The sequence below is a fragment of the Naegleria lovaniensis genome, assembly GCF_003324165.1.
Source record: "Naegleria lovaniensis strain ATCC 30569 chromosome Unknown tig015, whole genome shotgun sequence".
Lineage (NCBI taxonomy): Eukaryota > Heterolobosea > Eutetramitea > Acrasida > Naegleriidae > Naegleria > Naegleria lovaniensis.
Genome location: NW_025407837.1, coordinates 410,859 through 424,347, shown reverse-complemented (window position 1 = coordinate 424,347; position 13,489 = coordinate 410,859). Strand labels below are relative to the sequence as shown.

At 36.9% G+C, this 13,489-nt stretch overlaps 8 protein-coding genes across 8 annotated transcripts; 5 read left to right on the top strand and 3 right to left on the bottom strand.

Annotated features, from left to right (window-relative positions):
* Positions 1–177: 177 nt before the first annotated feature.
* C9374_002390 (uncharacterized protein) lies at positions 178–807 on the top strand (the record flags this gene model as incomplete). The annotated part of the gene is made up of 1 exon (XM_044691803.1): positions 178–807. The coding sequence occupies one exon, from the start codon at positions 178–180 to the stop codon at positions 805–807; it is 630 nt and encodes a 209-aa protein (XP_044550638.1).
* Positions 808–1,096: 289 nt separating this feature from the next.
* On the bottom strand, positions 1,097–2,006 carry C9374_002389 (uncharacterized protein; the record flags this gene model as incomplete). Its single annotated transcript, XM_044691801.1, has 2 exons — positions 1,097–1,748; positions 1,897–2,006. The coding sequence occupies 2 exons, from the start codon at positions 2,004–2,006 to the stop codon at positions 1,097–1,099; spliced, it is 762 nt and encodes a 253-aa protein (XP_044550637.1).
* A 315-nt stretch (positions 2,007–2,321) lies between these two features.
* On the top strand, positions 2,322–3,890 carry C9374_002388 (uncharacterized protein; the record flags this gene model as incomplete). The annotated part of the gene is made up of 1 exon (XM_044691800.1): positions 2,322–3,890. The coding sequence occupies one exon, from the start codon at positions 2,322–2,324 to the stop codon at positions 3,888–3,890; it is 1,569 nt and encodes a 522-aa protein (XP_044550636.1).
* A 197-nt stretch (positions 3,891–4,087) lies between these two features.
* Positions 4,088–8,505, bottom strand: C9374_002387 (uncharacterized protein; the record flags this gene model as incomplete). The annotated part of the gene is made up of 3 exons (XM_044691799.1): positions 4,088–6,298; positions 6,347–6,845; positions 6,905–8,505. The coding sequence occupies 3 exons, from the start codon at positions 8,503–8,505 to the stop codon at positions 4,088–4,090; spliced, it is 4,311 nt and encodes a 1,436-aa protein (XP_044550635.1).
* A 175-nt stretch (positions 8,506–8,680) lies between these two features.
* On the top strand, positions 8,681–9,194 carry C9374_002386 (uncharacterized protein; the record flags this gene model as incomplete). Its single annotated transcript, XM_044691798.1, has 2 exons — positions 8,681–8,877; positions 9,116–9,194. 2 exons carry the CDS (start codon positions 8,681–8,683, stop codon positions 9,192–9,194), a joined length of 276 nt encoding a protein of 91 aa, XP_044550634.1.
* Positions 9,195–9,254: 60 nt separating this feature from the next.
* C9374_002385 (uncharacterized protein) lies at positions 9,255–11,078 on the bottom strand (the record flags this gene model as incomplete). The annotated part of the gene is made up of 3 exons (XM_044691797.1): positions 9,255–9,416; positions 9,481–10,005; positions 10,059–11,078. The coding sequence occupies 3 exons, from the start codon at positions 11,076–11,078 to the stop codon at positions 9,255–9,257; spliced, it is 1,707 nt and encodes a 568-aa protein (XP_044550633.1).
* Positions 11,079–11,368: 290 nt separating this feature from the next.
* On the top strand, positions 11,369–12,622 carry C9374_002384 (uncharacterized protein; the record flags this gene model as incomplete). The annotated part of the gene is made up of 1 exon (XM_044691796.1): positions 11,369–12,622. One exon carries the CDS (start codon positions 11,369–11,371, stop codon positions 12,620–12,622), a length of 1,254 nt encoding a protein of 417 aa, XP_044550632.1.
* Positions 12,623–12,862: 240 nt separating this feature from the next.
* On the top strand, positions 12,863–13,482 carry C9374_002383 (uncharacterized protein; the record flags this gene model as incomplete). Its single annotated transcript, XM_044691795.1, has 3 exons — positions 12,863–12,983; positions 13,154–13,231; positions 13,325–13,482. 3 exons carry the CDS (start codon positions 12,863–12,865, stop codon positions 13,480–13,482), a joined length of 357 nt encoding a protein of 118 aa, XP_044550631.1.
* Positions 13,483–13,489: the final 7 nt, after the last annotated feature.

The window sequence follows — 13,489 nt, the reverse complement described above, 5'->3', positions numbered from 1 at the left end:
TACTGAAGGGCCATCATCAAAATTGTTGTAATGAGTCTCTATATCCAGCATATGAGAATGCAAGTAAGCCTTATTTCCTAAACCCCAACTACAGATTACAATGGTTCAGAATGGAGAGACTAATTGACTTGAAAAAAAACTCTCAACCTCACTTTGAATTTCAAATAAAAAAGAATAATGAAAGATCAAGCCTCATCAACCCTCAACAATAAGAGGAAATTTCATCCTTATGAGAATCAGAGAAGTATGGATCTTAAGAAAGCTCAACATACAGCAAGTGGTCTGTTAAAGAAACCCAATTCTCAAACCTTAACCAAGAACAACGTACCGAAACGTACTAAGGGTTTGAAGCCATCCCATGATCAACCACAGCAGACAAACATATCTCAACCACTTCAAAGACAAAGAGGTAGTGGTATTAGAACGAATCAGAGAGTGATGGCACTATCTCCAGATGCTGTTGCCAGATACAATGAATTAAGGTCTTCTCTAGACAAGGAGAAGGCTTCCACTTTTAGAAAGAGCACGAATTCAACTCCACCACAATATGACTCTACTACACCGGTCCATAACATGGTACTCTCTCCATCATCACCTGTATTTGAAATTGATACTCAAAACGTCGCTTGTTTCTCAGACATATCCATCATGATAATGGATGAAGGCTTTGCTCTTTCAGAATCAGACTTTTCAGAATTCAAGGAGCATGTGATGGAATGTGATGAGGTGTTTTGGAAACAACCCACCATGGAGCCAATGATTCAATGGGATGAGGAGATTATGAAGTGGAGTGGTTTGATCCTATAGCTCCCTCTCTTAACGATACTGTTGCTTCAAAAAGCACCTTAGAAATTCTTTTGGAGCAACCACTTCAGGATTTTATGGAACATGACATCAGCGAAGAAGCAGGGTTGGATCAGGTTTTTCAAACAGAGTCTGAATCTCCACTCATGGACAATTTTCCTTAGTGTGATTACCTTCTGAGTCTGTGGTAAGCGAAATGACCATGCAAAGGATGATCTCATCTCGTGACACCTCATGTAGTAAATATACAATCATCTTGGCGTTTTTATTGAACATTTCATGAAATAAATATTTAAAAACCTTTGAATGCCCATTCAGTTTGTAAAGAATAAGGCTCAGAAACAGTGAGACCAGTTGCAGTGGCTGTAGCAATTTGAATCTTGTTAAGACTTCTTGCGTCTCTGTAGTAGAGAACTTTCATACACTTTTCCAAAACTTCTCTTGCTTCTTGCTCAGAAATATTATTTACATCACCATTCTTAGAATCGAGGAAATTTCTAAGAATTGGCTTAGCCAAGTAAGCTCCATAACCGGAAGCCATAGTGTCGTCCTCAAAGTTTGATCCCAATAAATCGGTATATCCCAAGAATGACTTTCCATCCTTAAATCCGGCAACAATCAAAGTATTCCACAATGGATTGAATCTATTTCTTCTGTTATACATTATACGAACAAGATATTGATAAATTGCTCTTGGTGAAGTTTCAATCTTATCGTCAGCACAATAATCTCGATCCACTAATTGTTCTAACAAATCACAAATATATTGGAAATCAGAGTATTCTCCTGATGCTCCAACAATGGTATTATTACCAATCTTTTTAACTCTTTCTACGGAACGGAATCTTGCAAGCGAACCATAAGAACCCAATGTATCAGAACACAACATGACTCCTCCATTGTATCGAATTCCCAAGATGGATGTTCCTGTAACAATTGGATCTCTTAAATATGATCATCCGATTATTATTAGTATTATTATTATTGTTGATTAAATCATTCATCATGGTAATATTAATGCAACATTCATGATGTTCATAAAATTTCAAAAATAGTGATCAACATCCTTCTCTATGGATTTAGTATACTTACTGTGTATGTTTCTTGGCACCTTCATCTACTACCAAATGCTGGTAAGGAAAGACATGATGATTGTCTTTGGGAGCATCATGATGGAAAAGCTTGTGAGTGTCGAAATACATTTTTTTTAAAGATGAAAAAAAATTCTAAAAATATTTTAAATATTCCTTCTTGCTGAATCACGTACTTGTTGAGGAAGATGAAATTACTCAATTGAGGGAAAGCCAATGACAAAGCTCTTTCATTGTATTTACAATCTTGAATCATTTAATTTTTAATTCTGTTTTCAATCACCATGATAAAAGTAACGAACTAGTTCTTAGTGGTTTTTTTAAATCTTATTGATCTATCTTGTTTTGTTCTTACTGAAATCCCATGACACACACAATTTGCCCCTTCGATCCTCCTCTTCAGTCACTTGTCAATTTCCAAAAAAAATGTTTGGCAGACGAAAATCTCTCTCTTCCCAAACGGCGAGTGTTGTTGTTGGTGGTGGTGGATCCAACAACACACTCTCCACCTCCTCTGCCAATCATAACGATCACCACAACAACACTCACTCTCCAGAAAGTATCAGTCCTTCCACTTCTCCAACTCCCAATTCACAAGAACCTCGTGAACAAGGTCTTCGAATTCGAACTCAATCCGTCGCTTCCATCACTGGACTCGTGAATCATGATCTCGATAATAATACCAACTCGGCGTCTTTGAATGCTGTTCCGACCCTTTCGACCTCTGTTCGACGAGGTGTTTTACAAATTACAAGTTCTTCGACGACTACTCCTTCGACGCCATCTGCTTCTTCTTCTTCTTTGGAAAATTCGAACACGTCATTGAAAGAACGAAAGAAAAGTTTATCATCACTCAAAAGTATATTAACGCCGAGAAAATATTCGAGTTCGGATTTACATCATGGATCATCGAATTTGTCAGCACCTTCTTCGAATACAATGTCTTCTACTTCGAATGATAATTTATCAGCAAGTGAAAATGAATCGAGTCAGTTGTCAACATCACCTGGTCGATCACTTGGAAAATTAATTATCAATTCCATGAAATCACATCATCATTCTCGAGAAGGTTCATTATCATCATCGTTAGGCGCTTCGAATCCTTCGACACCTTCTTCGAAAACTCCATTACACGTTTTATTTGGATCGAAATATGCTTCGAATGGAACCAATACAACAAATCATTTATCTGTAGATTCTAGTGTCGATATTGTGGATATTGATGATGATTCTGATACAAGTAGTAGTGAAGACAGTATTGATGATCATGATTTGAAAGAATTGAAAGATAGTATTCGAGGATATGAAAAGGAAATTCAATCATTGAGTCCAAATCAATTAATGCCAAGTTCTGGAAGATGCACGTCACCATTGGGAGGATCGGAAGCTCCAAAAGCAACCATTAATGGTGTCACAAATCCATCCAATGCCAATTCTGTTTCTGGAAATTCAACGACTCGAACTCGTGCTGCTTCTGAATATTTGAAAAAGAAGAAAAAGAATGAAGAAGGATCATCATCGACGATGGACATGATGAGTTTTCTACAAGACTATGAAGAAGAAAAGAAAAAAGAAGAATCAAATTCTACCACCACCACCACCACCACACGAAAACAAGCGCCTCCTCAACAAACCACAAGTGCAGGTCGAAGTCGATTTAACACACTCACAGAAAAATTAAAAAAGGCATATTATGAACATAAAAAGAGAGATGAAGATGAAGAATCGGATGGAGGTGAATCGGATGATGGAGATTCAACTGCAGGTTCAAGTGTGGCCATGTTCGGTGGAAAGAATATTAACATTTTAGCTCAACTTGTGGAAGAATATAAAGGAATGGGTTCTGAAAAGATTATTGAGGCTGAGCGAACAAGACGTGAACAGGAGAGAGTTTTTTCTCCATTGGTCATGCTTCGACAGTTAGAGAAGGAAAAGCGTTTGAATCCAAAATATAAGGTTGTGAATGTATATTTTGAAAAAGTCGCTTTCATGTAATACTAGTATTGAATATTATTATTGTAAAATAATTTATTGTTGTTGAGCCGACGAGGAATTTGTGTTGGTTTTCACAAACAAAATCTTTTGAGAATTGGATTGTTTGTTATTATTGCGCTGCGAGGGGTGCTGGGGTTGACGATCCTTTTTGTGGTGAGTGACTTTTGGTTGTGCAGAAGATGAACAAGTATTGGTGGTCACTGATCCTGTTGACTTTCTTGTGTGGTTGGGGGTGGCGCTTGATTCTGTTGAGGTGATTTTTCAACCTTAACAAACAATTGTTGTTTGTTTTGTCCGCCATGATTGCGAGCTCGATCATTTCTAGTAGTAGTAGTATCTGAAGAAATAGAATTTTGTGGTTCTTGCTGAGAATTCACAGTGCTTGACCCTGTCGACGATGCTGCTGCGGTTGGTGTGAACTTGGCTTGCATCAACTGCTTGAATTGTTCGTACTGCTTTTGATAATCAATGGATGGAGTCTCTGATGTTGTTTGTTGTTGCTGTTTCTGCTCTTGAGGTTTTGGTGTGTACGATTTTGTGGGAATTTGTTGCTGATGTTTGTTGGTTCTGTGTTGATCTTGTTGTGAATTTGAAGCAACAGCTGTTGTTTTGTGTGGAAGATTTTGATCCTTATTTGTAGTCACGCCTTGTGATTTCTGTTGAGGATTTCTTGTTTGATTTGTGGCTGATAGATGGTGTTGTTGCTGATGTTGCCTGGATGATGGACGCTCCTTTGTTGGTTGTTGAGTGCTGTTTGAAGAAGGAGGTACTTGTGATGTCGCGTTGTTGTTTTTGAAAAATCGTTCCAAATTTCCGCCTTTCGCCAATTTTCTCAAATTTTCATCAGTATCATTCAATACATGATATTTTGCTAAAATTTCCAATAAATCTTCACATCCTTTCTTAATGAGAATTTCGGCAACAGATTGTCCATTTCTGTTAAGTGTTTCAAAAACGACTAGAGGATCTACTCTCATCAAATGCAATTGTTTCTTTTGTTGAGCACTTGGTTCAATCTTTGTCATGGCGGAAACCATTACTTCAAATATTTCTTTCAATTTCTCTTTTTCATGTTGTTTTCTACCATAGTCGATGGCAATTAAATGAATAGCAAGTTGACCACGATCATCAAAGTCAAGTAACAAGGAATGAGATGAAACGTGATGAAGCAATACTGCCAAACAATCATAGCTCTTTGTATGAATACATCTATGAATGAGATTATTTCCATTTCTATACCCAGTAGTGTGTAAATTAATTTTCAATTGCTTGATCGCTTGTCCAAATAGTACATGGTTGTCATGATTGAGACACATTTCAATAATCTTATTTGCAAAATCTTGCATATTCTCAATGCTGTTGAGCAGCGATTTGTTAGACAATAGTGCTGCTACAAGATTGAGACTGTTTCGTTGAATATTCCTTGCCAATAAATTGTCAGTTGCAATGGACTCTCCTGTTTCAGTCTTAAAGTAATCAGATGGCTCTACAATTTTGGTGTTACTAATAAAACTTCTCCAAATATCATTGCTGCATAAATTCTCTCCATTTCCAACAACGACAAGAGAGTACTGAGCTCTGGTGATAGCCACATTGAGACGTCTTTGATCCACACAGAATCCCAAACTATTTCTATCATTGGCACGAACAGTGCTCAAAATGACAATTTGCTTTTCAGACCCTTGGTAGGAATCAACAGTGTTCACATCAAACCACTCTTCAATCTCTTCCAAAGGCTCTTCTTCGTCACTACTATCTTCGTAATCTTCGGGTAGTGGTTCTCCAAGGCCATCGTCGCTAGTTCCTACTTGTGGCTCCTTGTTTACTTCTGTTGTTGCAGCATTTTCTGTTTGACTTGGCTGATTTTGAGGAGCTGTTGTTGAGGTTTGAGCTTCCTTCTGACTAGTCACTTGAGATTTTGAAACCTGAGGGTGCTCCTTTTCATATTGAGAAAGCTTTTCCCGAATAAGATCAACTTGTGCTCGGTAGAATGTAATGACTGCTATCTTACTTCTGGATATTCCAAGCGTGGTCATATAAAAGTCAATCAATTTTACAACCATATTTGCTTCTTCTTCATTTTGATAACTCTTGATATGTGCATTAAATGATTCGACAGATTTAGGACAATGCATAAATAGGCATGATTCAAGGCCATTTTCATAGAGAGGTTTCCAATCTGGATGGGCATGATATTGTTTTACATTTTCACCATCTTTCAGAATACCATGATAGAAAACGTTCTCTGGGAATTTAGAAATTGCTGGATGCATACGATATTGTGTGTCTAACAGCACTGGTTTTTGAATGGACATTCCTTTGTTATGTGACAATTTCATTAATCTTTCGAACATGCTTCTGTTGTACTCCTTCTCAACAGCTTCTTCCGACAATACTGTAGAAGGTAACTGAGAAAATTATGTTATCAAACGATGTAAAAATTATTCAATACGTACTTGTTTAGGATCTCCAATTAATACAAGTGTCTCTGTAACTAAGCATAATGGAATAATAGATTCAGACTCTGTGACTTGAGCAGCTTCATCAATAATTAGCACATCAAATGTTTTACAACTTCTCATCACGTGTCTTCCTGTGATAGCTAGAGTTGCAAATACCAAATCACAATTATCTAAAATTTTTTTTTCAACATCTCTGTTATCAAGTGTTAAGTAAACTTGTAGCTCCTTAAAGAAGGCATCAATTTCATCGTAAAGATCCTTTGCATTATTATTCAAGTCTTGTTTTTTAGCCTCTGATGAATTTCCTAGATCTAAAAAGCTTTTGATATGCTCCTTAACTTTGGAAAATTTTTCTAGAACTGTGTTCACCATTTCTTGGTTTACAAGTTTTGTTGTCAAGAGCCGATTAATGGTGTCATCGGTGTTAGAAATTAGCTTGTTAATTTTTTCTGTCCTAGATTTGATGGAATTTCTAGCATTGAAAGCAGTATTACTGTTTTTGAAAAATAAATGAAAAATAAATTAAATTTAAGGAAAAGTTTGAATACTTACGATTGCCTAGATTTCTCCATAACTTCTCCTTGTTCGTTACGAATTAACTCTACACAATGAATAATATCCTTGACGTTTCTTTGAAGTTGTTTGAAACGAGTAGCTGGGTCGATCTTTTTGCTGAGCTCGTCGATTTTTTCATCATTACCAATTCTCGCCATCTTGTTAATAGAAAGCTGATATTTTTCTCCATTGCTATTTCGTAAACCGTTTTGCGTCATCTTGTTAATGATATGATCTACAGCAACATTGGTGCCGGAACAAATGAGAATACGCTTCTTATTGGCAAGAAGTGCCATGATCAAACCTAATAAGACGCTTGTCTTACCACAACCTGGAGGTCCATGGATTAAATGCACTTTCTGATCAACTCTGTTCAGTACCTGCTGAATAGCTTTGAATTGAGATGTGTTATAGGCTTTCTCAAGAAATTCTTTCAATGGAGGAGCAATGTTCTCAACTGGTTGAGCTTTTTGGTGGCCATGGGCACGATCTCCTTTGATCACTTGGAAAATGTCATTTGGAATGGTCATTCTTTGCAATGCCTCGTATTCTCTATGTTTTGTGACCATTGTAAAAATTGGGAAAACAAACCAATTTTGTTTACCGCCTCCGCCACTCTGCCTATGTCCTCCCTTGTGTTTTCGTCCTTTTTTGAATGTAGCTTCCATATTCAACATGTGTTTGGTCACACTTGTTGCTACAAACTTGGCTTTGAATTTTGTTTGAATATTTGACGTATTAGCTCGTGGTAATGAATTTTGTCTACCACCTCTTCCTCCTCTTCTTCCACCTCTTCTTCCTCGTCGATTCCATGGCTGAGATTGCGATTTGAACTTGTTGGTACTCTGCTGATTTCCTTCTTCCACAATGACAAAGAAATGATTTTGTTTTTCTAAGTCTTTCAAATTTGGTTCTGTCGTCACAATACAATAATCATGTTTTTGAAACATTGGAATGTACGGAGTCATATTAGGATCCTTCGGAGGTCTTGGAATAATGTCAAAATAAATAGTGGCAGAATCTCCACGATTTTTGCCCTTTTTCCATTTTGTGACTGCACATTTTGCAAATTCACCATGGTTATCCGTTTCTATGGATTGTTGAATACAAGCTCTTGTTTCTTCAAAAACGTAGTCTAAAAAGCTATTACAATAGTGTTTAACATCTCTAAATTTGTCAGGAATTGGATCTAATTCAATGGGTGTCATGATGTCATCCAACACCCAAGTCAATACCTCGTTATTCATCTCAAATCTGTGTTTATGTTGTTCATAATATTGTTGTTTCCCTCCTTTATGAGATTTTGAACGAGAAGAACTTGCTGTTGGAGTTGTTGTACCAGAAGCAGAAAGCTTTCTTTCATTTGGGTCAAAAGAAGAATCCGAAGAAGTATCCGAAGCAGAATCATCCCCCATGGATTCATCATCGGATTCACCTTCAATCAAATAATCTTCCTCCACGTTCAGATCAATTGGATTTTTTCCATCCAATAGTGGAGCATTGGAATGGTCGGATTGTGGATGGTGATTACCTCTTCTTCTACCTCTCCGAGAAGTTCCTGGTCTGCGACGTCGTCCACCTCGTTTGCCTCCTCTCATTTTTTTGTTTTTCGAATATTCAAATAAGATGGCCACCCAGGTTATTTTGGATATTGAATAAGTAACCTTCAAGGTTTCTATCCTTGTTTAACAATACGATGAATAGGAATCAAAAAGTAATTCTTTCGAATCATTTAGCAGAATCAAGACTTGAAACAGTCAAGACAAACAAAAAATGAGCACATCACAAGATAAAGTCCCTTCTGAATTATTGAAGGACGAAAAGTTGGAACATTGCCTTGAGAATATCCTTCAAAAGACAACCATCGGTTTCGTGGCAAGCGTTATTCCTGCTTTTGTTCTTTTGAGAGGAAGAAGATCTGCTGCTTTAGGATTTGGTGCCGGTATTGGTTTCGGTATGGGATGGACAGAGTAAGTAGAATAACGAACGGGTAAAGAGGAGATGGAAACCATTATTTGATTTTTATTGTTGTTGGGACTATTTCATCATCATCACGATTGTGGAATAATAATTTTCAAATGTTCGGATGACTATTAATCTTGATTGGATGAAAATCAAAATTGCAATGATTTATTTGATACATCATTGGATTTCATATTGAATCTTGCATCATGTCCATTTCACTTCTCGTCATGTTAATTTCTACAGATGTCGCTTGCTTATGGAGAAGAACATTCACTTTAACAAGAAATTCATTGCTCAAGTTGAGGTTCCTAAAAATCAATAATCATCATACTTTCACTCTAATACATTAAACCAACCAACACGGATATTACCATGTTAAATTCTACCTTTGTAGAGCCTCTTCAAAGTATTTGTTCAAGTCTTCTTCAGTAGGAGCCATAAACCTTTCATGTGGCACCTCTAACAAGGATGCTGAATTGGTGCTTTCGACGGGTTTAACTTTTTGTTCGAGTGCCTTTTCTCGTCTCGTCTCTCGATCCAACATCTGGATGACATTTCGTGAATTTGAAAGGTATTATTGGCTTAATACGACTTAATAGTCAACTTACGTCATTGATCGCATTCTTTTCATCTTGAATCACTCTGGGAACACCATTAAAATATCCACTCAAATCATCACTTAGCTCAATGTAGCTTACACCTCCATCTCTGTCTCCTACAGCGATATGTTTTCCATTAGAAGTGCTCACACAATGAAGACTCGATGTCAACTGCAGAGAAACTACAGGCTTAGAATGACTGTGAAGAATGTCCCATACATTGAATAACCCATCTGTTGAAGTTGTGAAAAACACACCAGGTCTTGTGGGTGACCAACATCCGTCGGTAAGATAATTCTCGCTATATTTCGTTTCGATTAAGGGTGCTTTCCAAATATCGTCGTGATAAATCCTAGCTGTCCAGTCTCCTATCGAGAGGAAATACTTTGGATTGAAAGGACATCGTTGAACTGAGAAAATTGAGCTGTGATGACCTAGAAAAACTCGTTCAACTTTTTCTTTTCCTCCCTTCCTTGCCTTTCTGTTCCATATTAAGCATTGACCTCGATCGGATCCTATTAGCAATTTAGATGTCTACATAGCATTTAACGATTTTTTAAATATTCTCAACCTTAATTCCTACTTACACTATACGAAGTGTCATAATCCATACAGAGAGCCCCAAATTTCTGAGGCTGATAGATCTTAGATTGAGTAATTTCCAAAATATTTCGTTCCAAAGGTTCTGATAAGTTTCTAATATCCCAAAACAACACTTGCGAATCGCTCGAAATGCTCACACACTCTGTGAACTGTTTGCTCTGTATCCACCGCACTGAGTACACTGGGTCTTTGTGACTAGTTTGGCTATGAGAATATTCAACTGGATTGGAGCCACGCCTTGTGTCAAATACATAAAGACAGCCATTTCTTGCACCTCCCAAAATGCAGGTAGAGTCTTTTGGATTAAATTCTAAACAGCTCAAAGGTGATCCTGGTGACAAGACCAACTCTGGAGTATTTGGATTTCGAATGTCCCAAATATATGAATTTTTTGCAATATTCTCTGTGAGGGAATCATTGGGAGGGACAAAGTAAGCTGCTGCCAACTTTTTAGAATCTCCATTTGCCCATGCAATATGATTTACAATCCTCTTATGCTCGGAGGGATCTTTAAGAATCGTTAATACGGTGGCTGTAGGTTTGGTTGTTGTTGATCGAATTAAATGATCATCCTCAATTCCGCTATTTTCATCAGTTTCAAAATAATTCTCGTGTACATTTAGAGCTGTATTAATACACAAATTCTTAATCACTTCATTGGAAAGAGCAAGGGCGGATTTCAGATATGAATCATCTTTTTCTACTTTCTTTTGATGTCTCTTTTTTGCATCCACATCCATTACGTTGACATCTTTGGGCCATCCACCTTCAATGTGCAGCATTCCAGAGCTTGAATAGTTTTTTGTATTAGTATTTACTACATGCTCGCTCAATTCAGGTGCTGTTTGAACTCCAACATGACAAGGATCCTTTTCAACATAATATGATTTTCGAATTCTCTCATCGGGTTGAATATTTACAAGAAGAATAGGTTCCGAGTCTTCAAATTCGTACGGTTGGCCCAGCTCTCGTACTTTCTTTTTATAACTATATACAATATCCATATCTAACTGTAAGTTGTGAAAAGAATATTCTTGTTGTCAGTTGTTGTACGAATTTCAATAAATAATAATCAAGTGTGATGATGAAAGGTTGATGAACGAAATTCTTTTTGCTATTTTTTTTGTACTCTTTTTTGGCGCCAAAGTTTATTATTGAAAAGCTGATCTGTGAATACAACCTATACATTAACATGAATATATGAAGGCTATAACATCCTGAGAACAACTCGATATCTTCACGCATGTTGTATGTGTTGTTTCAGAGAAAAGAGTCTTTTTCAATTTTGAAAAAAATGGAAAAGGGAAAAACTTCAGACTCCTCTTCATCCACTCAGCCACACGTTGATCGTGATGAAATACAATTCGGACTCGATCATTTGGCTGGAACTTTATATACTAAATTGGACAAGGAACAGAATACCTTCTTGATTCAAGTCAAAGAGGCAGCAACGGGAAGAACGTGGAAGAGAGTTATTGGTTCCGAAGATGCTTTGGAAATCAGTAAACAAGGAACCAAGTTGAGCGTTGAAGCTATTGCTCAAATGGTCATGAGTGCTTTTAAAGGAGAAGAAAAGAATTTATCGCTTGAACTCTTGTTTTGTACTGAATGTTATCCATTGAGCACCCCTTCTTCCGAGATGAAAAATCTCACTCCAACTTTGAACGAAATTCAATCAGAAAAGTGTGCACTCGTGGTTGAAATATCACTCAAAGCTGTGTTCTTAACTGTTAAAGTTGCCTTCACATTAGAGGAAGTTGAACGAAGCGAGCAGGTGATGATTGAAGATTTAATGCGAAAAAACTTTTATTTCAGTCAAATGATTGAGAGATTGGAACTCAAAAACACGCTACTTGAGCACAAATATTTACTTCAAAGCAAACAGATCAGTGATTTGGAAAATAGGCTTACTGAACTCACTCAATTGTTCATTCAAACATTGCAATTGCAAAAATTGAGAAACATGGAAACTTTACTCGAACAACAACCATCACAAGAGGCATATGAAGAGACCGTTGAAGAGGTGGATCAGTTTTCTGAGGCATGCAACCCTAATTGCGTCATTTCCGAAGATAAAAAAAGAGTTCATGCTAAGGAAAACGCCTGGGGAACCACTTGTAGGCTAAGCAATCACGTATCTGTCCACAACAATTATGTAGAATTTGTAATTGAGAAATTTATGGAGGAATGTGTCTTATTCTTTGGTATCATCACTTCCGAGTACGACAAGCAACTTTGCACTGAGAACAACGTTATTGGATCGAGTCAATACAGCAATTCCTTTGCTCTCTCCTTGACAGATAAAAAGTTCTACTGCAATGGTAGAAGCGTATCAGAGGCATTTGTTCAAGAACCTACCGAGTGGAAAGTTGGTGACAAGATTGGTATGCTTGTTGACTTTAAGCAAGCCTCACTCAATTACTTTTTGAATGGTAAACTCATTGCTCAAACGTTCAAGGGACAAGTAGATGAAAACAAGAGATGGTACTTTTGTGTTAGCTTGTGTAAAGCTGGCGATTGTGTTTCCATTGCACCTAAGGATGAATAAATTGAATCCACACGTGTCGTGACATGTGACCTTACATGTCTGTCAGGTATTCAACTACAAAAAAAATGTAAGTGGTATTTTAACAGCAGAGTTGTTTTTCGGACGGAATAAATCATCATCATGAACGGACGTATGGCACGCGTGCGTTGCGTTGGATATCCTCGCGACATCTTGGCCACTGCTATCGGGAATACAAAATCATTCTGTTATTAAAAAAGTAAAAACAAAAAACCAAACAAAATGGAACAACAACAAGCGGTAGATTTATCCAATCAACCCATTCCAGATGTTTACTTTACTATGGATGATCTTGCACAACACAAGGGAGAAAATGAATTACCAATTTGGATCGGATGTAATGGTAAGTGATCCCGATGAATTATTATCCAAACAATTTGGAATTATGGAAATAATATTTATTGCACTAACGTCAATATTTCTGAATTTAAAATAATAATTACACACTGGATATAACGTTTAATATAATTTCACTGATCATCAAATTCAATTTGTTATTATTATTATCAAAAGGAATAATTTTCCAAGTGAGCGAAGAAAAGAGAGAAATGTACGCCCCTGGTGCGGGATATAGTATCTTTGCTGGAACAGGTGAGTTTTCTCATAAATTCCTATGAAACCAATGCATTATTAATTTGAAAATACTATTTGGAAATTATTGATGTTGACAACATATTTCAACAGACGCCACACGAGCTCTTGCCAAATCTAGCCTCAATGCAGAAGATCTTCAACCTTATGGTAGTTTAGAAGGTCTCACTGAAAAAGAATTGAAAACGCTCAAACAATGGGAAGATTTCTATAAGAAGAGATATGTCATTGTTGGAAAAATCAAGCATTAAAAACTTT